The sequence below is a fragment of the Carcharodon carcharias genome, chromosome 3 (assembly GCF_017639515.1).
Source record: "Carcharodon carcharias isolate sCarCar2 chromosome 3, sCarCar2.pri, whole genome shotgun sequence".
NCBI lineage: Eukaryota > Metazoa > Chordata > Chondrichthyes > Lamniformes > Lamnidae > Carcharodon > Carcharodon carcharias.
Window position 1 is genome coordinate 183,719,491 of NC_054469.1, and position 25,360 is coordinate 183,744,850.

Here is a 25,360-nt window from a genome sequence, read left to right on the forward strand (position 1 = left end):
ACTCAGTAAGGCAGGCCTTAAAGCAATAATCACCATAATGACCTTCATTTTAACCTAAATTAAGGATGCATTCCCAAAATATTATAATCTTATAAACCTCATAATTGTAACAATAAGGAGAAATTTCTTCACTGAGGTTGATGAATCTTTGGAATTCTCTACCCCAGAGGGCTGTGGATGCTCGGACAAAGAGCATAATTAAGGATGAGATCAGTACTAAGGGGCACTAAGGGAATCAAGGGATTATAGGAATTGGGCAGGAAAGTGGAGTTGAAGTAGAAGATCAGCCATGATTTTATTGAATGGTAGAGCCAGCTTGAGAGGCGTTAAAGCCTACTCTTCCTATTTTTAATGTTCATATTGTTACAGACAGGAGAAAAAGGAATTGAACTTCCTTATCTTCTCCCTGCCTGTCTGTAAGCAGAGGTGTTTTTGAATTATTTTTGAAGAAGGCTGTGGCATGTTTCCCCAAACCCTCAGTTTTGCCAATTTTACAGGTAATATGCAGCAAACTCTCCTCCTTCAGATTACCTCAGAAGTTTAGTTTGTTTCAGATTCAAACCCGAGGGGTGGGGGGGGGTATGGTTGGTGGTGGGAGGGATTGTTTGCCATCACACACACACATACGCATATGCATGCACATATACAGTAAGGGGGTAGAGAATAGAGAGAGTTTTTACAATTATGGATAACATTAAAAGAACCACAAAAATGAATATTAATTCTCAGGATTTCCAGAGTCCGAGAAGTCAAAGTCCAGAGGGTATTTCCATTGTGGCAGAATTCAGTCCAGATGAGTTTCTGGTTGGAGACGGCATATACACAGTTTGATTTATTTTTGTATCTTATTGACATGACAATATGATATGGAGCTACGGTTGAGGTAACATCAACTATGATCTAATTGAATGACAGACTTGAGGGCTTTGTTGCCATTATAGTAAATGGATGTGTTTTTCTCAATGACTAACAATGAACAGTATATTAATGAATCAAATGTCAACAATAACAATAGCCTGCATTTAAACAACACCTTTAATGTAGAAAAACACCCCAAGTTACTTTATAACAAAATTGGATACTGAGCCACATAAGGTATTAGGACAGTTGACCATAACTTGGTTAAACAGATAGCTTTTAAGAAGTGTCTTAGAAGAGAAGGGGAGAGAGAGAAATATCGAAATTCAGAGAGGTTTAGTGAGGGAATTCCAGAGGTTTGACCTAAGCCACTGATGGCACAACCACCAAGGGTGGAGTGATTAAAATTGGGGATGTATACAAGGTCAGAATTGGAGGAGCTCATATCTCAAAAGTCAAATAGGGCTGGGGAAGGGGTGGCAGAAGTAGGGAGGGGTAAGACCGTTGAGTGATTGGAAAATAAGGATGTGTATTTTAAAATTAAGTTTTTTCCAAGCTGTGAGCCAATCTCACACAAGGATGTTGGATGAACATGACTTAGTGCAAGTTAGGATACAGGCAGCAGTATTTTAGTTGACCTCAAATTTATGGAGGGTGTAATAGTCACATTTGGAGGTAACAAAGGTGTGGATGAGGGTTTGGGCAGTAACTGAGTCGAGGTAGAAGTGGAGTTGGGCAATGTTACACATTGATGTAGGCCGTCTTGGTGATGGAGAGCATATGTGGCTGGATACGCATATCAGTATCAAACACATGATTCAGCCTCAGACAGTAACCAGGGCAAGGATGGAGTCAGTGGATTTGTGGCAGGAACTAAAAACAATAGCTTCAGTCTCCTCTGAATCAACACTAAATGTAACATTGTAATGGGAGGCAAGGCCTAGTTGAAAAAACACTGTTTGGGAGAAAAGCAGGGGGAAAGAATGAGCTGGCCATGGGAGGGGCAGGTCGAACAGTAGCAACTAGTTGTTTATTTATCAGGCCTGTGTGCATCCCTGACCTTCAGTACAATCTAATAAATTAATTGTAAGCTGAAAGAAGTGGAAAGATAACAAAATGGGCAGAGAAAAATTGAGAATGTAAAGAGGTAGGTTGGGAAGGAGGTGGCAGATGGGGATATTAACGAATGAGTCAAACAAGGAAGCAGAGATAAAGACGTAACCACAAGATGAAGTGTGTGAGACAGGGTGATAAATGTTACACTAAAAGAATGTAAAATGTACAAAAACACGGAAATGGAAAGAATTACTGAAGCAGACAAAATTACAAAACCAATTATTTTCTACTGAGAGTTATGCCTGAGGACAGAACCAATTGCAGAAGATTGCGGAATTTAAAACCATGGTCGTCATGAAACAAAAAAAACTATTCACCTAATGTCTTTGGAGAAAAAAGTCATAATCTTGGCACAGCTGTTCAATCCCAGTTTACATTTATTTACCAAAACTTATTAATTATAAATGCTGATATTACAGTCCCATTCCTTATTTATAATTCCTTATTCCTCATTTATAACTATATGCACAGAACAAAAGTAGAAAGATAACATTCTTTACAAACTCTAGAGATTGTTACTTTAAATTCATTTGATTTAAGAACGGTTTCATTGAACTCTCCAGACAACTGATCCTTCCTTCTGCATGTGAATTGTAAATTGCATAAAATGATGCTAAGGTCCCAGGAGCCTGTACTGTTGCAATCTGTCTTTTAATTAAGAAACACTGATTCTGTAAAAACACAATCAGACAAAGATGTTCTACTATTGTTCTCATTTTGATGCAAAACTGTTTCAGACAAGGGCGTATTTGCAATGAAGCACACCATATTGTGACACAGGGCCCCAAAAGGATGAATGAGTGCTGAATGTTGCAAATGCTGTCTTTCAGTTGAGTTGTTAAACTGTCTGCTCGGCTTACTGCAAATGCAGCAAGAGCAGATTTTGCCAGTGTTTCGAATTCCTATAGCAAAAGAGGCAATAAGACTGCAAAAATGTAGTTAGCTGAGGTGTGTCTATGTTGTCCATGTCTGTTCAGGTGCACATGACTTGTGGCATAGAAATTTGTTTTCAAAAGAAATCTCTCATTCTTCAACATTTGCTGCAACTATTTTGTTACACTAGTCCTTTTTTTGTATTATCTCAATGACTTATTGATATATTTATGAGCATGTTTCGATAAAAGTCAACTTAAAACAAATTAACCCGTGTTTTTTTCTAATTTGTTATTTAATTTGTAGCTACTTTTATTTGACCACTGCCTCAGCCAGTTGAGTTGGTTTCTGCCTACAGCTCACGAAAAAATTGAAGTGTTTCAATTAAACTCGATGCAAAAGGCCAAATTCAACTTTCTAATCATCAGTAACAATATTTTCTTATTTTGCTAAAAATCAGAAATGTAGTTTAGAGTTTACTTAACAGTCTTTAATGATTATAATGAGTGGTAGAACTTGCCTATAATAAAATGTACCAAAAGTAATGATAGGTAGCAAATGAAGCACCTGCAGTAAAGGCTAGACACCATTTATTGGAAAGTTTGAGACAGCTTCCTTCCCTTGGAACTTTTGCTATTACTATTTTCTGTTGCTGCAAATCTGGCATCTACTTTATATGTGCCCATCAACAAGGGAAAACGTGTTTAGTAGATTGACTGGTAGGAACAGTATTCGTATTGTAGCATGTGTTTATATGACTCGCGTATAAATATGATCATGTTTGTGAATACCTCCCAAAGAAATGTCCGCATGGGATGGAAAGCTGCCACTGAATCTACAGACAAATCAACCAAAGCTAAAACATAAGATACTGTATTGTCTGTAAATCGTTACATTGCCCTGCTCTAGAATAGGATAAATTCAAAGTTTTTGATAAATTGTGCTGTAATTATGAGGGCACTTGCCACTGCAATAACATCAATATCACAGGCACAGTGGCGATAACATGATAATATAAAGATGGTGGTAACCTATCTCTCTCAAAGCATGGAGTTTCCTTTTTCTCCAATCCCTCTGGCGGTAGGTACAGAGCTGTGTTTTTGTTGAATTTATTATGCCCACACTAACTTTGCTCTTTGGCTTGAAATAAGTCTGCATTGCCCAAACCCTGTGAATTTCTATTAAAGGATATTTCACTGGATTTAGCTTGGCCAAAATCTTCAAGTTCAAGCACACTACTAACAAGAGAATTGGTTGAAAGTGGGAGGCATCTCTTTGTTCAGAGTCACCACACATTTTGCTGAGGGGAGGATAGGAATTGCACATAAGAGGGACCTGAATTGGAACTGTAAATCAGATTTGCTATTGTGAATGTCTATATTACATTTATGATTTAGAAAAATATCATGCACAGTATTGCATCTTTAAACACAGTAGCTAATAATGGACAAAACAAACCTGTTTTTCTTTATTCCACATCTGTTTGTTTTGTTGGGGCATTGGGTGGGGTGGTGCCTTGGATGTAATAGCACGGAAGGAGATTGTTTTGGAGATGCCCAAATATAACACACCCCAGCAATTTGAAGTATAATTCATGGGATTATAAGATTGCAGCTACTAGATTTTTTTCATCCCCTCAAATAATACGTGGCACAGAGAGAAAATAATTAGATTAAATTAGGACTGCTGGAGAATATTGACATATAAAACCACACATTCACTGCTTCAAATTTCTAGATGGTAATTTTGTCACTCTGTTTCACTGGGATTCATATCCATGGAAGACTAATTGACACTTTATTATACCTTAAGTCTTTTCCTTCCTTACATTTCCAAATTTCTATATCGAACAATTGACTATGGGGTGGATTTAATAAAATCCTTCTGAGGTGTATCTTTAAATCATTGATCCGAGAATGAACAAGTATCTTTCTGGCAGCCTTGTCTCAAGTGCACCCTGTATCCCACACCAAAATAAATTCAGAACAGTAATTGGGCAAAAGAAAACCCTACAGTTACTATGTTGTGAAATCAACATATTTTTGGTAATCTGCAGCATTACTCAGAATAGCCAAGAATTTAGATAGAATATTATTCTTGTTTTCCCCAGCTCAGGAGGCAGGTTCTTTCCAAAAGTTTTACGTTCAAAATGCCAGGGGAGATATGTATCGGTTCTGTCATTTTATCGATGTGTGCTTACATCTGAAATCTGTGATAAAGTTAAGCGCTCCTGTCTGTGCTTGATTTTCCATGACTTTGTCACTTGGGCCTTTTTGATTTTACAAATGACTTATCTGTGATTGGTAAGAAAAACACAATTCCCAATTGTATACTTAAGCACTGATCAATTTTTGTATTTTCTTGGCTTCAGCTTTCAGGCCCTGGGTGAGTGGGCAAAAATGAAGCTGAGCACAGGGCCCCACTAACTAAATCTGCCACTGGTTTCAGATGTGCATTAACAAAAAGGCAGTTGTATAATTTGGGTATCGAACCACAATCAAACTCCTAAGCTTGCTGAAGTTGTATGGTGCAAAACCACCTCTTGAAGATAGTGTTGGAATGCTGGAAGTTCAAACAAAGTGGATCACTGGCTCCCTTTTGACAGTAAAGAGTAGCTGCAGAGGTCCATAGTGCTCCTCTGATGTTGCACATAATGCAAAGTTAACATTAAAAGATTTGGCAGTATTACTTGACCCATCAGCTGCAGCACCCAGAGCCAAGATGGAGTCCAATAAAAATCTAAGCAGTTTGGTTTTTTGATTGTTGCTAGTTTCTTCAAACAACTGAATAATAAAAGGTTTACACTCTTGTTTTATGTAGTTCCTTTTTTGCACTTACAGCTTGAAAGCTGTTAGGAATAGAGCCCTGTAACTTGTAGTCTCTATTCTGTTTCACAATTCATATCAAAGATCTTTCTTCCTGTTGCAGCTGAGTTAGATGGCGAACATGCCCAGAAGGTGCGAGATATGGAGAATACACAACAGTTGAAACTGAAAGAGCGGCAGAAATTTTTTGAAGAAGCCTTTCAGCAGGATCTGGAGCAGTACCTCTCTACAGGATACTTGCAAATAGCACAGAGACGAGGCAGGTTTTTACATTATTTCATTATTGTATCTATGAAATCTTCCTGTAAATTAAGACTTTTTGCTATTTTGTAGAATGCATTTTGTGATATAATTTTTGAAGTTTCTTTGTTTCTTAATATTTCTGCTCAAGCGCAAAATAGCACATGATGACACTGGGCGAGCGTCCCGGTGTCATTGCGCGCTCATGTGATATTTCAGTCTGGGCACGCGCGAGGGCTGGCAGCGCGCCCGCCAACAATTAAGAGGCTTATTAAGGACAGTAAAGCATTGATTAACAGGGATTTTTCACTGCCTGTCCAAACTTATGGTTGGCAGGCGGACAAATCAGCCAGGCAACCTTTGCGTTTTTCAGGAAATCTCATCCAAGGGTGGGATGAGGTTTCTGTAATTAAATTTTTTTTAAAAATCTATGCACAGAATTTTTATAATGTCCACGCACAGGTGACTCATACAGATGCATGGACATTTTTTCCAGATTTTCAATTCTGTCTTTATTGATTTTAAATTCGGCAGCTCTCTGCCTTCAGGGAACTTTCCTTCCGCGCTCACCTGCCCCCGCGCTGACTTCAGTGCTCGCCCTCTTCCTGCCCCATCCCCGGCAGCACTGAGCCTTTCAGTGCACCTTTCAAGCTGGCTGGCTGTTAATTGGCCAGCCAGTGTGAAATCGTGGCTGGGAGCCGATCGCGAGCAGCTGGCCGCTCCTGGATCCGCCAATCGCGGCCACCCACTGACCTGAAAATTCTACCCTATGTATTCAGATCTGCAGATAGTGTTGGAAGTTCATTTTAGCTTAATAAGCTCATGTGGGAAAACTCCCGCCTGGCATGTGTGTGCTTGAGACTGGGTGAAGTGGAGAGACTGTAAATTGACATGAGAGATTGCTCATGTCTGTGTTAGTTGGGAGAATGATTCTGTCAATTTAGTTCTATTTTGAATGCCTTGGACAGTATGTCTAAAAGATAAATGCAAGAGGATACAGGACAGGGAAACAACATATAAAAATGTTGAAACTTGCAGGCCAGGTAGCAGCTGCATTCCGTATTTTGTCTTTATTATTACCTCCGCCACAGAAGGTGGATGAAGGTAATGTTTTCATCCCATTTGTTGGTCTGTTTTTAAACAATACATTTCAAAATCTAATGGACGGATTTCAACATAACTTTGTACATAGGGTATGGCCCAAGGAAGAACAGATTAGTTTTTGGCAAAGATGTGGAGCTGGAATTTTTTAAAAGCTCTGTTGGCATTGGGAGATGGGGGTGAATTGACTTTTTTTAAAGAATGTTGAGTTTTTTTAATTAGCTCTGCACCTGAAAGTGAGTGAAGGTAATGTTTTTGTCCCATTAGTCTGCTTGTCTGTAAACAATATATTTCAAAAACTAATGGACAGATTTCAGTGAAACTTGGCACACAGTTAGGTTGTATCCCAAAGAAGAGTTGATTATTTTCTGGTGAAGATGCAGATCCAGTTCAGCTTCTGGAATTTTGAAAAGGATCCACCCGTTAACATTGGGGAGAGGACAAATTGACTTTTCCTTTTAGAATGATGTGCATTGTTTGTTTTAGAATGTTGTGGATTGTCTAGGCTTCTGTGATGAGATTTGCCTCAGCTTATGTGATGCAATTTGTCACAGCTGTCAACATGTGAGCAGTGTTTTCAAAGCGGGTTGTTAGACGTGGATTGGCCTGAAGCCTCCTCAGTGAGATGGAAGATCTTAATAAAATGATTTCAGCCTTGTAGTTACAAAACAATGGATGTGTGGGCTAACGAGAAAGGACAAAATCATGAACCAGCACATCAGAGAGTCAGTGAGGATTGTGGGAACATTGAAGAAAATAGCCAAGAAGGGATTGAAATGGTATGGTAATCTGTGACAGAGAGATAGAGGAAATGTGGTGAGGCAAGTGATGGAGATGGGAACGCCAGGAAAAAGCAAAGGAAGGCTTAAGACCAGATGGAAAGATGCTCTTGGGAGGGACTTAAATGTGGTGGGGTTGGAGGAAGAATGGGTGACTGACAGGAGGACATGGAGAAGGGTGATAACCAGTATTGTGGTGACCCCAAGTGAAATGAAAGAAACTAAAAGAAGTAGTTACAGAGCATCAACCAAGTAGGGAAAGGCCTCAAGGAAAAGCTACAAAATTGTAGTAATGTTAAATTAACACAGCATGGTGGAAGTATGTGCTCTGAGTATCTTCCACCTGCTAACCTTGTAATTCAACAATAACTCTTCAGCGATTTTAGGATCAGTTTAACACGTTCAGAGTAATTGTCTTCACACCATTTGAAATATAAACAAGAGTGGTCCATTCATCCTCTCAAGCATCTTCTGCCATTTAGTTAAATCATGGCTGATCTGTGCCTCCAATTCCATTTAATTGCCATTGATCTGTATCCCTTGATATCCATTATTTAAAAAATGTCATTCTCCATCTTGAATATTGCAATTCATCCAGCATCCACAGCCCTTTGGGGTGGGAATTTGTACAGAAAAAAATGCTTTAATCCCTTCATAATTTAAAGACTAAATAATCCTCAGCTTTCTAAACTCAAGGAAATACAAGCCAAGTTTATGCAATCTGCTGTCATAATTTAAAAATTTCATGTTGCAGATCACCTCTTATGTATGTCAAAGTGGCAAAGTTGAGAGAACCTAAGAAAACTTAAAGACACATGCTGGAAAATGCACAAAGTCTGCATCAAACCATGTTAGATCTGAACTGGCAGCAACTGATTCTCAGTGCTTTCATTGCTCAGATAGATGTACACAATCACAAAGAAAAAGTTTTAATAATGTGAAGGCCTTTTCTACAGAAAACAGATTTTAACATAATGATCCTAATTATAACAGTCATTGTACTTAATTAACTCTCCTAGAATACTGTACATGATTGGTCATGTGGTGTGATTATTTTGTTGCTGTCTTGTAACCAGTCTATTTTAACTTAATTACATAAATGCTTACTGCTTGCAAAAATTGCTGTTAATTTGATTTTTCCAAATAATTGTTGAGTTGTCAGTCAGCACCTTAAGAAAATGGACTTTCCTGGTACTGCTTCCTGCCTTTGTTTTGCCTATTGCTAAGCTTTCACATGAGGACATATATTTTAATTGAGCCCAGTTATAAATGTGGTATAAAATATAATCTGTCTGTTATTAATAGTGCACCCATTGCAATGATCCTGCAGATGCAACATTTATGGCAGAGGTAAGATTGCCTTCTTACCAACAGTAGTTGCATGTGTGGAGCATAAGTCTGTTTGTTTCAAAACATCTCATTGGCAGGTAGTTAACAAGGTGTGGATAGCACGTTCCTGGCCTGACCAAAAACCAGTTTGCTTATCTTTAGGTAACACTCTCTGCTACCTCCCTCCCATCCTTACTAGTCACTGTAGATAATCAACCAGCTTCTTTCTCATCCATTTGTGCTAGCCTCTCTTCAAATCCATCTTCAACACCTCCCCTTACCCCTCACCCCACGCCAGCAGTTGATCCCCCTCCAGCCTCAACTCAACCCACATGTTTGCCTTTGCAACAAGATCAACTGCCTTCCTTTATACTTCATATGACTTAAATCAGTGGAGAGTTTTCCCAATTTCCAAGGACTTAAATTTTGCTAGGCTTCTTCCTCCTCGCGTTTCCCTGCCCCCTCCTCGCGTTTCCCTGCCCCCTCCTCGCGTTTCCCTGCCCCCTCCTCGCGTTTCCCTGCCCCCTCCTCGCGTTTCCCTGCCCCCTCCTCGCGTTTCCCTGCCCCCTCCTCGCGCTTCCCTGCCCCCTCCTCGCGTTTCCCTGCCCCCTCCTCGTGCTTCCCTCTCCCCTTCCTCGCGCTTCCCTCTCCCCTTCCTCGCGCTTCCCTCTCCCCTCCTCGCGCTTCCCTCTCCCCTCCTCACGCTTCCCTCTCCCCCTCCTCGCGCTTCCCTCTCCCCCTCCTCGCGCTTCCCTCTCCCCCTCCTCGCGCTTCCCTCTCCCCCTCCTCGCGCTTCCCCCTGCGCTCCAGTTACCACACACACCCCCCTCACAACTGCTCTCCCACAGTATGTTAACCATCATTTTGCTCTGCTTTCTTGGTTTTAAAAATTATAAAAGATGTTAATTGAGTGCATAACTAAAGGAATATGATATATGAGAGACACAAAAGAGTGGAAGCTCAAGTTGGATCTACCAACAAAACCTACAAAATGCTTGAATGACCAGCCTTCTTCTCTGGGGAGAAATTAAATCTGTTGGAAACACTTCAAATGAGCTGAGATGCATCCCTGTATAAGGAGTGCACCTATTTAATAGCTGTTGCAACAACTCATTTATTTCCTATTACTAACAGCATTTTGACCTCAATGAGGAAAGCAATCTGATAAATAGGGTCGCAAATTATGTTGTTTCAACATTTGTATTTCCCAAATACCTATTGTAGGTATACCCTTTATTCAATGGCTGTTGCATGTACCAAACAGGCTGGGCCAATTTTCCTCTAAGTAAACCTGGCGTATAATCCATATAGAATCATAGAATGGCTAAGCACAGAAGGCCATTCAACCTGTCAAGTTTGTGCCAGCTTTCTGCAAGAGCAATTTAGCTCATCTCACTTCCCTACAGCCCAGTCTTAGACAGTACATTCCAGATCCTAACCACTCACTGTGTAACAGTTTTTTCTCCTGTCACCTTTGGGTTCTTTTACCAATCATTTTACATCTGTGTGCTCTGCGTATCGACCCTTCAGCCAAGGGGAATTATGTTTTTCTATCTACTTGCTATGTAGACACCTCATGATTTTGAACATTTCTATCAAAACTCCTCTCAATCTTCTCCTCTAGAAGAACAACCCAAGCTTCTCCAATCTATCCATGTAAATCGAGTCCCTCATTCTGGAACCATTCTATAAATTTTTCTGCATCTTCTCTAAAGTTTTCCTAAAGTGCTGTGCCCAGAATTAGACACAGTTGAGGCTAAACCAATGTTTTATGAAGCTTCATCATAACTTGCTTGCTTTTATACTCTATTCAACCTTTAACAATTTGTGCACAAATACTCCTGACCCTCTCTTCCTGCACTCCTTTTAGAATTGTACCCTTTAGTTTATATTGCCTCTTCTCCATCTTCTTACCAAACTGCATGGCTTCACACCACTATGTGTTAAATTTCATCTGCTGTGTGCTCGCCCGTTCCACCAGCCCGTCTAGCTCCTCTTGAAGTCTATCATCATTTTCCTCACAAATCACAATACTTCCAAATGCCCTGTACACCCAAATCTAGGTCATTAAGATAAATAAAGCAGTGGCCCTAGTACTGACTCCAGGAGAGCCCTACTCTATATCTTCCTCCAGTCCAAAAAAACAACTGTTCACCACTACTCATGTTTTCTGTCACTCAACCAATCTAGTATCCATGCTCCCACTGTCCCTTTTATTCCGTGGGCTTCAACTTGCTGATAAGTCTCTTATGTGTCACCTTATCAATGCCTTTTGGAAGTCTAAGCAGACCACATCAACTGCATTACCCTCATAAACCCTCTGTGTTACCTCATCAAAAATTCAGTCAAGTTGGTTAAACACAATTTGCCTTGAACAAATCCATGCTGGCTTTCCTTAATTAACCCACACTTGCCCAAGTGACTGTTAATTTTGTCCCAGATTATGTCCTCTAAAAAAAATTCCCACCACCAAGTCTGTAGTTGCTGTTTTTACCCTTGCACCTTTTTTGAACAAGGGTGTAACATTTGCAATTCTCCAGTTGCCTGGCACCACCCTGTATCTAAGCAGGATTTGGAGGATTATGGCCAATGCCTCCGCAATTTCCAGCCTTCCTTACCTCAGCATCCCCAGATGCATCCTATCTGTTCCTGGTGACTTTTCAACTTTAAGAACAAACAGACTATCTAATAACTCTTCCTTATCAATTTTTAGCCCATCCAGTATCTCAATCCAATAATTTTGTGATTAGGAACATAGGAACAGGAGTAGGCCATTTAGCTAGTTGAGCCTGCTCCGCCATTCAATTAGATCACGGTTGATCATCTACATCAACAACACTTTCCTGTGCTATCTCCATATCCCTTGATGTCATTATTCTTCAGAAATCTATTGATTTCTGTTTTGAACATGCTCAATGATTGAGCTTCTACAGCCCTCTGGGGTAGAGAATTCCAAAGATTCACCACCCTCTGAGTGAAGAAGTTCCTCCTCATCTCAGTCTTAACTGACCTACCCCTTATCCTGAGATTATGTCCCCTGGCTTTAGACTTATCACCAGGGCAAAATCTTATCTACATCTACCCTGTCATGCCCTGTAAGAATTTTGTAAATTTCAATGAAGTCACCCATCGTTCTTCGAAACTCTAGGGAATACAGACCCAGTCTCCCTAATCTCTCTTCATAAAACAATCTCTCTCTTTTTCACATTCTCTGTCCCTCTTTCTGTCTCTTCTCACTCTGCTTTCTCACCCTGTGTGCTTGCCCTGGCACTTTTAATGAACCAGGGAACTGCATAGTATGCCCCCTCCTGTGTTTATCCTTATCCTGAGGTTTTAGACTCACCAGCCAGGGGAAAAATCTACTTTCACCCTGTCATGCCATATAAGCATTTTGTAAGTTTTTTGAAACTTTAGGGAATACAGACCCAGTCTCCTCAATCTCTCCTCATAAGACAATCCCACCATCCCAGCGCAAAAAGGCTGATAATTTTAATGCATAAATTGAAGTAAATGGGTATGATTTAATTGCTATTATGGAGACGTGGCTACAGGGTGACCAAGGTTAGGAACTGAATGTCCAAGGATATTCTGCATTTAGGAGGGATAAGCAAAAGGGGAAAAGAGGTGGGGCAACACTCTTAATAAGCAGAGACTCAGGATAAATGGGTCTTTTTCTGGATGGCAAGCTGTAACTATTGGGGTGCCATAGGGTTCGTTCCTTGGGCCCCAAATATTTACAATCTATATTAATGACTTGGATTCAAGGATAGAAGGTACTATAGCTAAATTGGCAGATGACATCAAAATAGGTGGGAAAGTAAGTTGCAATGAAGAAATAAGAAATGGCCCAAAGTTTTACAGATGGAGTTTAACATGGATAAGTGTGGGGTTATCCATTTTGGCCGGACGAATAAAGAGGCGACTTATTATTTAAATGGAGAGAAACTTCAGAATGCTTCATTGCAGAGGGACCTGGGTACACTTGTGCATGAATCGCTGAAAGCTAGTATGCAGGTACAGCAGGTAATAAGGAAGGCAAATGAAATTTTGGTATTTATTGCTAAAGGAATACAGTATAAGAATAGAGAACTGTTGTTGTAACTGTACAAGGCATTGGTGAGACTGTACCTGGAGTACAGTGTACAGTTTTGGTCCCTTTATTTGAGGAAGGATGTAGTTGCATTGGAGGCGGTTCCGAGGAGGTTCACTAGATTGATTCCAGAGATGCGGGTCTTGTCTTATGAGGAGAGATTAAGCATTTAGGCCTATACTCACTAGAGTTTAGAAGGATGAGAGGAGATCTAATTGAGGTATAATAGATGCTAAAGGGGATAGGCAAAGTAGACATGGGGCGGATGTTTCCCTTTGTGGGGCATTCTAGAACAAGAGGCCATAGTTTTAGGCTAAGGGGTGGTAGATTTAAATCAGGGATGAGGAGGAATTACTTTTCTCAAAGGGCCGTGAATCTGTGGAATTCGCTACCTCAGAGTGCAGTGGATGCCGGGACGCTGAATAAATTTAAGGAGGGGATAGACAGATTTTTAATTAGTAACAGGTTGAAAGGTATGGGGAGAGGGTGGGAACTTGGAGTTGAGGCCGAAATGAGATCAACTATAATCGTATTGAATGGCGGGGCAGGCTCGAGGGGCTGAATTGGCTACTCCTACTTCTTATGTAGAACGAGATCAGCATATTAGTAATTTTAGTTGGATCGAAGGATCAAGATGTAGAATCAGCTTGGGTGGAGCTAAGAAACAGCAAGGGATAGCAAAATTGGTGAGAGTTGTTTATAGGTCACAAAACCATAGTGCTAATGTTGGGTACGATATAAATCAGGAAATTAGTGATGCATGTAAAGTGGGTAATACAGTAAAAATGGGTGACTTCAATTTGCCCACAGACTGGGTTAACCAAATCACTAATGCTCTGGAGGAGGAATTCCTGGAGCGTGTATGAGCTGGGCACGTTGAGGAGCCAACTAGGGATTGGGCTATTTTGGATTTAGTGTTGTGTAATGAAAAAGGGTTAGTTAATAATCTTGCTGTAAAGGAGCCTTTTGGGGAATAATGACTGTAATATGGTAAAATTTTGCATTAAGTTTGAATGCAGTATAGGTGATTCTGAAACTAGGATCTTAAACCTGAAGAAAGGAAATTGTGAAGGTATGAGGGGCAAGTTAACTATGGTGGATTTGGAAAATACACTAAAAGATTTGACAGTAGACAGGCAATGGCTAACATTTAAACACATACTACACAGTCCACAACAAATGTACATTCCCCTAAGGCACAAACACCCAAAGAGAGAAGTAAACTAACCATGATTTAACAAAAGTAGTTGAAGGTTGCATTAGGTCAAAGGAAAAGTGGTAAGCCTGAGGATTGGGAGCAATTTAGAACCCAGTAAAGAAGGACCAGGAACTGATTAGGAAAGGGAAAAGAGAATATGAATGCAAACTAGCAAATAACACAAAGGCGGACTCTAAAGCTTCTTTAGGTGCGTGCAGAGGAAGATATTAGCAGGGACAAATGTAGGCCCATTACAGGTGGGGACAGGAGAATTTATAGTGGAGAACGAGAAACAGTGGAGAAACTAAACAGTTACCTTGCATCTGTTTTCATAGAAGAAGATACAGAAAATCTCCCGGAAATACTAGGCAACCAAGGGACTTTTGAACTGAGGGAACTAAAATAAATTGGTATTAGTAAAGAGGTAGTACTTGAAAAGTTAACTGGATTGGAGTTTGGTAAATCCCCTGGACCAGATGAGTTTCATCCCAGAGTGTTAAAGGAGGTGGCTAGAGAGATAATGGATGCATTATTGGTTATCTTTCAAAATTCCATAGATTCTGGAAATGTTCCTGCAGATGGAAACTGGCATATGTAACCCCAGTATTTTGAAAGGGAGGAAAAGGGAGAATGGAGAACTTACAAACCTGTTAGTTTGACGTCAGTAGTAGGGAAAAGATAGAATCTGTTATAAAGAATGTGATAAGGGGACATTTAGAAAAGAATGGTGAAATTGGGCAGAGTCAACATGGATTTATGAAAGGAAAATCATGTTTGACAAACTTGTTAGAATTTTTTGAGGATGTTACTTTTAGCATAGATAAAGCACAACCAGTGGATGTGGTCTATTTGGATTTTCAGAAGGCTTTTGATAAAGTCCCATACAGGAGATTAGTAAATAAAACTAGAGCACAAGGAAATATTGGGAAATATACTACTATGAATTGAGAATTAGTTAACAGGCAGAGAGTAGGAATAAACGGATCATTCTCAGGATGGCAGGCTGTTACTAGTGGGGTACTGCAAGGATCAGTGCTAGGTCACAGCTATTTACAATCTATATCAATGATTTGGATGTGGGGACCAATTGTAATCTTTCCAAATTTGCTGATGACACCAAACTGGGTGGGAAGGTAAGTTTTGAGGAGGATGCTAGGGGGCTTCAAGAAGACTTGGAGAAGTTAAGTGAGTGGGCTAGAACATGGCAGATGGAATATAATGTGAATAAGTATGAAAGTTATTCACTTTGGTAAAGAAAATAGAAAGGCAGAATATTTCTTAAATGGCGAGAGTTGGGAAGTATGGTTGTCCTAAGGGACCTGGGTGTCCTTGTTCATGAGTCACTAAAAGTTATCATGCAGGTGCAGCAGGTGTCATTGCGAAGGAATTTGAGTACAGGAGTAAAGTTGCCTTGCTGCAGTTGTATAAAGTGTTGGTGACACCTCACTGGGAGTATTGTGATTCATGTACAAGGGCACCCAGATTTCCCCCTGTACTGCGGCATTCTACACTCACTCTCCATTTAAATAATATTCGGCATTTCTATTCTTCCCTTCAAAGTAGACAACCTCCCATTTTCCTACATTATACTCCAACTCGCAAATTTCTTCCCACTAATTTGACCTATCTATGAGCATACAAAATAGGAGCAGAAGTAGGCCATTCGGCCCCTGGAGTCTGCTCCAGTATTCAGTAAGATCATGGCTGGCCTGTTTTGTGTTTCGAGTTCTACATTCCCATCTACCCCCGGATAACCTTTGATTCCCTTGCCTAACAAGAATCTATCTATCAAGTTCTGTCGAAAGGTCATGAGGACTCGAAACGTCAACTCTTTTCTTCTCCACCGATGCTGCCAGACCTGCTGAGTTTTTCCAGGTAATTCTGTTTTTGTTTTGGATTTCCAGCATCCGCAGTTTTTTTGTTTTTATTTAAGAATCTATCTATCTCTGCCTTAAAAATATTCAGTGACCCTGCTTCTTCTGCCAACTGAGGCAGAGTGTTCCAAAGTCGCCCAACCCTCTGAGAGAAAAAAAATCTCATCTCTGTCCTATAAGGAAGACCCTTAATTTTAAAATAGTGCCCCCTAGTTCTGGACTCACCAACAAGAGGAAACATTCTTTCCACATCCAGCTTATCAAGACTATTCAGGATCTTATATACTTCAATCAAGTTACCCCTCAATCTTCTAAACTCCAATGGAAGCAAACGCAGCCTATCCAAACTATCCTAAAGACAACCTGCTCATTCCAGGTATCAATCTATATCCCTTTGCAGACTCTTGGAGGCCTCCTCACAAATTGCTTTCCTATCTATCTTTGTATCGTCAGTAAATTCAGCTACAATAAAGTTGGCCCTTTCATCCAAGTCATTAATATAGGTTGTAAGTAGTTGAGGTTCCAGCACTGATCCATGTGAAAGCCCGATTAGTTGCAGTATGCCAACCTGAAAATGAGCCATTTATCCTGACTCTGTTTCCTAGTAGTTAACCAGTCCTCTATCCATGCTATTACCCCCAACACCATGAGCTCTTACCTCATATAGTAACCTTTTATGTGGCATCTTATCAAATGCTTTTTGTAAATCCAAAAGAACTACATCTACTGGTTGCTGTTTATCCACCCTGCTTGTCACATCCTCGAAGAACTAAGCTATTTAGAATGTATATTAACTTAGTCCAAGAGACAGAGCGCAATGTATCTAATCTTGTTAACGATACATTGCTAGGTGGAATGCAAGTTTGAGGAATGAACAGAGGCTGCAAAAAAGATATAAACAGGGTGGGCAGATGGACTATAATTTAGATGGAGTATACTAATAAAAACTCTGACACTTTTTATGTATCTTGCTAGTTTATTCTCATATTCAAATTTTCCCAATCCTCTGGCCCACCACTCATCTTTGCAGCATTGTGTGCCTTTTCTTTCAATTTGATACCATCCTTAACTTCCTTAGTTAGCCACAGGTAGTGCAGATCTAAGTACCTTTTAAATGAGTTGAGTGTTTCAGCCTCAATCACCAATTTAAGCAGTGAATTCCAGACACCCACCACCCTCTGTGTAAAAAAAGTTTTTCCTTATGTCCCATCTAATCCTTCTCCCAATCACCTTCAATCTATGCCCCCTGGTAACTGACCCCTCAGCTAGGGGAAACAAGTCTTTATTGTCTGGCCTATCTAGGCCCCTCATAATTTTGTACACCTCAGCCTCCTGTCTTCTAAGGAAAACAATCCTAACTTATCCAATCTTTCCTCATTGCTGCAATTTTCAAGCCCTGGCAGCATTCTTGTAAATCTTCTTTGTACTCTCTCCAGGTCAATTATGTCCTTCCTGTAATGTGGTGACCAGAACTGTACACAAAATTCCAACTGTGGCCTAACTAGCATTTTATACTGTTCTAGCATTACATCCCTGCTTTTGTATTCAGTACCTCATCCAATAAAGGAAAACATTCCATATGCTTTCTTTACCACCTTGTCCACCTGTCCTGCCACCTTCAGGGACCTGTGGACATGCACTCCAAGGCCTCTCACTTCCTCAACTTCTCTCAATATCCACCAATTTATTGAGTATTCCCTTGCTTTGTTTGCCCTCCCCAAATCCCTCTCAATTTTCTGGATTGAATTCTATTTGCCATATTTCTGCCCTCTCATCCGAACCATTGATAACATCCTGGAGACAACAGCTATCCTCTTCACTATCAACTACACGGCCAACTTTTGTGTCATCTGCAAATTTCCCAATCGGACCTCTCACATGTATGTCCAAATCATTAATATATACACCAAACAGCAAGGGCCCCAACACTGAGCCCTGTGGAACACTGCTGGAAACCGTTTCCCATTCGCAAAAACACCCATTGACCATTACCCTTGGTTTCCTGTCGCTGAGCCAATTTTGAATCCATCTTGCCACCTTCTCCTGTATCCCATGGGATCTCACTTTTCTGACCAGTCCTACCATGTTGGATCTTGTCAAATGCCTTACTAAAATCCATGTAGACAACATCCACTGCACTACCCTCATCAATCTTCCTTGTTACTTCCTCAAAAAATTCTCTTAAGTTAGTAAGATACGATCTTCCCCTAACAAAACCATGCTGACTATCCCTGATCAACCCATGTCTTTCTAAGTGACAGTTTATCCTGTGTCGCAGAATTGATTCCAATAATTTTCCCACCACTGAAGTCAGACTGACCAGTCTATAATATTCTGGCCTATCCCTTGCGCCCTTTTTAAATAATGGTACAACATTTGCAGATCTCCAATCCTCTGGTACCTCACCTATATCTAATGAGGGTTGGAAAATGATGCTCAGAGCATCTGCTATTTCCTCCCTGGTTTCCTCTAATGGCCTGGGATACAACCCATCCAGCTGTGGTGACTTATCTACCTTCAAGGGTGTCAGTTGCTCCAGTACTTCCTCTCTCACTATGTTTATTGTATCTAATGTTTCACACTCCTCCTCATTAACTAGAATGTCTGCATCATCCCTCTTTTTCTTGAAGATGGAGACCAAAGTACTCCAAAGTAAGAACCCAGCCCACATCTTCAGCATCAACGCACAAGCTACCATGTGCATCTCTGATAGGTCCTACCCTTTCTTTAGTTATTTTCTTGCTCCTAATGTACTGGTAAAACATCTTGGGTTTTCTTTGATTTTACCTGCCAATATTTTATCGTATCCTCTTTTTCCTTTCCAAATTTCCATTTATACCTCACCCCTGTACTTTATATACTCCTCTAGGCTTTCTACAGTATTACGTCTTTTGTGACTGTCATAAGCTTTATTTTGCTGCTTTATCTCGGCCTGTATGCTTCTGGATAACCAGGGGCTCTAGGTTTGGTAGTGCCACCCTTTTTTTGTGGGGACATGTCTACACTGTGTCAATAGAATCTTGATTTTGAATGTCTTCACTGATTTGACACTGGTTTCCCTTGTAATAGTTGTATCCAGTCCACTCTTGCCATCTCACCTCTGAGCTTCGTAAAATTTGTCTTTCCCCAATTTAGAGCTTTCACTCCTGCTCTATCTTTTTCCCTTTCCATAATGATGCTAAATCTAACTGTATTATGGTCACTATCTCCAAAATGGTCCCCCACTGCTACTTCATCCACTTGCCCAGCTTCATTTCCTAAGACTAAATCTAGAATTGTACCCCCTCTCATTGGGCTTATGTGCTGGCTAAAAAAAAGTTTTCTTGAATGGAGTTCGAGAATTTTGTGGCCACTGTTCCCTTCACACTGTTCCTATCCCAATTGACATTAGGGTAGTTGAAGTCCCCAACTATTACTGCACTATTGTTTTTGCACTCAGAAATCTGCCTACACATTTGCTGTTCTAACTCTCCTCCACTATTTGGGGTCTATAATACTTTCCTAACAGTGTGGCTGCCCCTTTTTTATTTCTGAGCTCAACCATATGGCCTCATTTAGTATATCATCTCTCCTCACAGCTGTTAATTGATTCTTTAACTAATAATGCTACACCCCTACCTTTTTTATCCCCTTCCCTATCCTATCTGAAAACTCTATATCCGGGATGTTGAGCTGCCATTTTTGCCCCTCTTCAAGCCAAGTTTCCATTATAGCATCGGTATCATGTTGCCATGTGTCTATGTGTGCCCTCAGTTCTTCGGCTTTATTTGCTATACTCCTTCCATTTACACATATACCTTTTAACACAAATTAATTTTAAAAAATGACTTTTGAGGTCCTGCTTTTTAGTCTTTTTACTAGCTCCCTAAAATTTGCCTGATCCTTCTTTCTCCCTCTGTCAATGGTATAATATGAACAACAACCTATGGCTGTTCACTTCCCCTCTCAAATGTTTTGCAGTCGTTCAGTGTCATTCTGGACCCTGACACCAGAGAAGCACCATGTCATCCTGAAATAATGTCTCTGCCTGCAGAACTGCCTGTCTGTTTCCTGAACTATCAAATCCTTTGTCATTATTGCTTGACTGATGTTCCTTTTCACTCAAACACCCATAATTAGTTGCACTCCACAGAGGAACAATCACTCTCACTGATTCGAGAGCGAAATGCAGTCAGAACTCCTGTATTACCTGCCTGTTCCTCCCCGACTGTCTGGCAGCCAACTATTTCCTCTGCTTTCACACCCTTAAGCTGCGGGTGACTGTAGTATGAAAGGTAAGCTGTTCCTTGCTCTTGCCTGTTCATTATAACTGCAAATATGCATTTGACAAACCTATCCTACTGAACACTTTTCCATTGGCTAAGTTTAAAAACAAACCTGCACTGGCGGTAGCTAAGTATCATTCTCAATCACCTTATTAACTGTTTACGTATAATCTCCGCAAAAAAGAGCGGACCTACCTGCTTATTGAACTACCTCAATGGGTGCAACCCAAGCACTAATGTTCACCTTCTTAACTGCCCCTGTTCTTTACAACCCATTCAGCTTTTTACTTACAGCTTCTAACTGTGCATAAGGCACTGGCCTATCCTTGCAAAATGTCAGCTACACATTGTTCTTTATCTAGACTTTGGCCTTGTGATGCCTAATTTTATCATTTGGTCCTTCCTGCTGAAAACCACTTGTGCTCTCTTAGCACTTCCTCAATTTCAGATGTATTCTTACTGATCCCTACTGTAAATAACTTGGCACAGTTTAACTGTATTCTCTTGAACTAATTGCTTCCCACCAGGGAGACTTTGTTCCCTCTTACTAGACCATTGGCAAGTTATAGGGCTTATCATCATATTCCATCCTAACACGAACTTGACCTAGCACTGAAATACTATTATTGGAAGACCTGGTTGGTTTCACACCATTTTTGTGTAAGGGAATGTGACTTTGAAGTCTTCTTGCACTCTTCCTCCAAGATAACAAACATGGTTGCAGCTGTATCAACAATAAAAGTAATTTGTGTGAATCTTCGACTTTCATTTCTACTTGGGCACTGAAATTTTACCTTCAGCCCTATTATTCTCAACTTTCATGTGCTGTTTTTCTTCTTCTCTGACTGAGTACAACTCTTGATTTCCCTGCTCGATAATACCAACTTCAGTTTCTACTTCTATCATATCTGCATTCGAGGATTTCTAGACTCCTGAACTAGCTTTAGACTTACCACAACCTTGATTTGATGAATGGCTGTGACCTGGAACTTCACTCTTTCCACTACTCCTGTATTCCATTTCGATATGACCAACTTTTCCACAGGCATGGGCAGCACTTTGACTGGAAATGGGAGCATTTACATTGTTAGTGATTAACATGGCAACTCATAGCATCTAAATTTCTGACCAAGACTGTGAACATGATTGCTGGGGCCTGGGTTTTACTGAAATCTGGTGGATCTCCCCTGCAAGCTCAGGAAAAGAACTTCCTTACAATTTGAAACTATCTCTTTCTTCCATTTCCATGGCTTTGGCCTCATAGCAGGTCTACTTCCACATCAGCTTATTGTGTTTGTTCAAAAGCTTGGCCTGTATTTTATTTTTCTTTAGACCTCCTACGAATGTGCCTCTAAGGTCAATTTCCAAGTTCATACCATACCCACAGTGGCGAGAGAGTTCCTTTAATTCGAGACTGCTGCAGATAGCATTCTCACTTGGCAGCTTCTTTCTTTGATGGAACATAACTTCAGTGCAATCTCATTCTTAGTCATGCCACAAGAGTCCAGGACCTCATTAATTTCAGAGAGATCTCATGGGCAAACTAGTTAAAAATGACATACAAGCATCTGTCCCTATTATGGTGAAGAAAGCATTTACTTTATCCTCATCTCCTATTTTATTCACTTTAAGCAAACGTGAAACATTCATTTGTCATTATATCAGTTGTTGGTGTTTAATTCCTCCATTTCCCCAATTATGTCTTCAGTGCCATTTTTTTTTCAAATTATATACCATGTTGACTCAGTGTTCCTGAACACGATATGCTCATGGAGCAATATTTCAAATTGCTCAAACTTCCTCAGGAGTTCTAAAAATGTGTCAATGTCCTTCAGTCCTTACTTTCTCAAATGAAATGTAAAAGAAAATTCTATCCCATCCTCATCGCTATCTTGTACCAGTATGAAAGGTTACCATTTGGGGTGTCTTTTGATACCGCAATGGTCCAGAACATCATGAGTCAGGTGTCAGGCATTAAATGGTGTGAAAGGAGTGTGCTGCTTCTTTGATGACATTCTAATTAGCAGTAAGACTGATAAAGAACACGTTGTAATGTAGATTGATTATGGCATCAAAGCTAAAAAGCACAGTGTTGCTTCATGGTGTCAGGAGTAACATACTATGGATTACCAAATAGCATTACGGTTAGAGGAGAGATGGTAGGATAGTTTTCCCCACTTTCGCCACTTCTTGACGGGCTGCAGATAGATGTGTTTTAAAGAGTGGGAGTGTTTTAACTTCTTGAGTGCTGTGACTCTCATGTCAGGTTTTCTTGTAAGTTTTAAGAAAAAGAGGATAATGTTTATTTCTCAACATCCAACTATATTCGCAACAGCGCTCACTCTGTCCTCTGTACATGTGCACACACAAGACAAGGTGTTTACAGAAGTTTTAGCATGCACTTAGGTCTTAAAAGTCCAAAAATTCACTGTTATACTTGAGTCTCTTGAGACGGAAGCTTAAACTGCTGGAGGCCTGATGATATCCTTTCTTTGTACACTGAAGAAACAGAGGTTGGAAGTTTCCAGTGATGGATTCGCAGTGACTTACTCCATGCAGCAACAGCAGGTTTCTGGCCTCAGTCCAGTCAAGGTGCTGTCCAACCCCTGGATCGGTTGTTCAATTCGCTAGCCCCAATTCTCTGCCTGCTGATGAATTTTAGGCAGGATCCCTCTTTTGCTGGTCCACCCAGACTGACCAAGGCTGCTTTCAAAATGTGTGTTGTTAAATGTTCCTTATCACAACCTGGTTTCTGTCAGGCGACCATAGTATCTGTTTTCTGTTGTCCACACAAATGTTTTCTGGGCATTGATGCACAATATGATTTGAATTTCACCCATTTGCAATCTCATTGTGCTATAATGGGTTTCTCCCTACAAACATTCAGCGAAATTCCATTCCATAGCCAAGAAGTTGGTACGGTCATTAAGAATTAGCTTCTGGGTGATAGCAGTCATTAAATCCACAGCAAATAGGATCAAAGGTGAAAAAAATGGTAAGACAAAATTAATGGCTCTTTACTTAAATGCATGTCGTATTCGGAACAAAATAAATGAATTAATGACACAAATAAAGGTTAATGGGTATGATCTTATAAGAGACATGGTTACAAAGAGATCAAAACTGGGAACTAAATATGACTTTTTGAAAGGACAGGCTGCAAGGAAAAGGTGGTGGGGGTAGCTTTATTAGTCCAAGATGGACTAAATACTATAGCAAGAAATGATCATGGATCGGAAGATGAAGAACCCATACGAGTGGAGGTAAGAAATAAGGGGAAGAAGACACTGGTGGGAGTAGTCTACAGGCCCCCTAACTAACTACGCTGTAGGGCAGAGAATAAATCAGGAGATAATGAGGGCATGTAAAAAAGGCAGTACATTAATCATGGGTGACTTTAATCTTCATGTAAACTGGGAAAATCAATTGGAAGAGGTAGCCATGAGTAAGAATTCATAGTGTCTTTGGAATAATTTCCTAGAACAAAATGTTGTGGATCCAACCAGGGATCAGGCTATTTTGGATCAGGAAATGTGTAATGAGGCAGGTTCAATAAATGATCTCAGAGTAAAAGATCCCCTCAAACAGTGACTATAACATGGTAGAATTTAGCATTCAGTTTGAGAGGGAGAAACTTGGGTCGGAAACAACTGCTAAACTTAAATAAGGGTAATTACAAAGGAGTGAGGGCAGAGTTGGTTGGAGTGGACTGGGAAAGGATTTTAACAGAAAAGACGGTTGATGAGCAATTTTAGACATTTAATTGAATAGTTCATGACTCATAACAAATATATATCCCAGTGAGGAAGGAGGATTCTAGGAAGGGGATAAACCAACCATGGGTAACCAAGGAAGTTAAGCATAGTATCAAATTGAAAGAAAAAACATACAATGTGGCAAAGATTAGTGGTAAGCCAGAGGATTGGGAGAGTTTTAAAAACCAACAAAAGATGACCATAAAATAATAGAGGGAGAAAATAAACTTTGAGGGTAAACTAGCAAGTAATATAAAAACAGACAGTAAGAGCTTCTTTAAATATATAAAAAGGAAGAAAGAGACCAAAGCAACCATAAGCCCTCAGAGAGTGAGGCAGGGGAAATAATAATGGGGAACCAGGAAATGGCAGAGGAGTTGAATAAATACTTTACATCAGTCTTAATGGCAGAAGACACTAATAGTATCCCAAAAATATTAAATAATCAAGGGGGAAAAGTTGGCAAGGAAATAAATACAATAACTATCACTAGAGAAAATGTACTGGGGAAACTACTGGGGCTAAAAGCTGATGAGTCCCCAAGACCTGATGGGTTGCATCCGAGGATATTAAAGGAAGCAGCTACAGAGATAGTGGGTGCACTGGTAGTACCTTCCAAGAATCCTTAGATTCTGGAAAAATCCCAGAGGATTGGAGAACGGCTAATGTAACACCCTTATTCAAAGAGGGAGGGAGTCAAAAAAACAGGTAACTGTAGGCCAGTTAGCTTAATATCTGTCATTGGGGAAATGTTAGAGTCTATTATAAAGGATGTAATAGCAAAGCATTTAGAAGGACATAATCTAATCAAGCAGAGTCAGCATGGCTTCATGAAGGGGAAATCATGCCTGACAATTTTATTAGAATTCTTTGAGGAGGTAATAAGCAGGATAGATAAAGGGGAACCAATATATGTAATATATTTGGATTTCCAAAAGATCTTTGATAAGGTACCACATAAATGGTTATTTAATAAGATAAGAGCCCATAGAGTTGGGGGTATTATATAAGCATGGATAGAGGATTGGCTAACTAATAGAAGACAAAGTTGGGAGAA

The 25,360-nt window shown here is 40.1% G+C and overlaps 1 protein-coding gene across 3 annotated transcripts in view; it reads left to right on the forward strand.

Moving 5' to 3' along the window:
- dtnbp1a (dystrobrevin binding protein 1a) overlaps positions 1-25,360 on the forward strand; it is a 213,446-nt gene that overhangs the window by 161,626 nt on the left and 26,460 nt on the right. For 2 of the 3 annotated variants that reach the window (XM_041184287.1, XM_041184289.1), the window contains exon 8: positions 5,776-5,931. The exons of the other annotated variant lie outside the window; for it this stretch is intronic. In XM_041184287.1, coding sequence (XP_041040221.1) covers positions 5,776-5,931 — 156 coding nt within the window. The remainder of the gene's footprint in view (positions 1-5,775; positions 5,932-25,360) is intronic. 3 annotated transcript variants of the gene reach the window in all.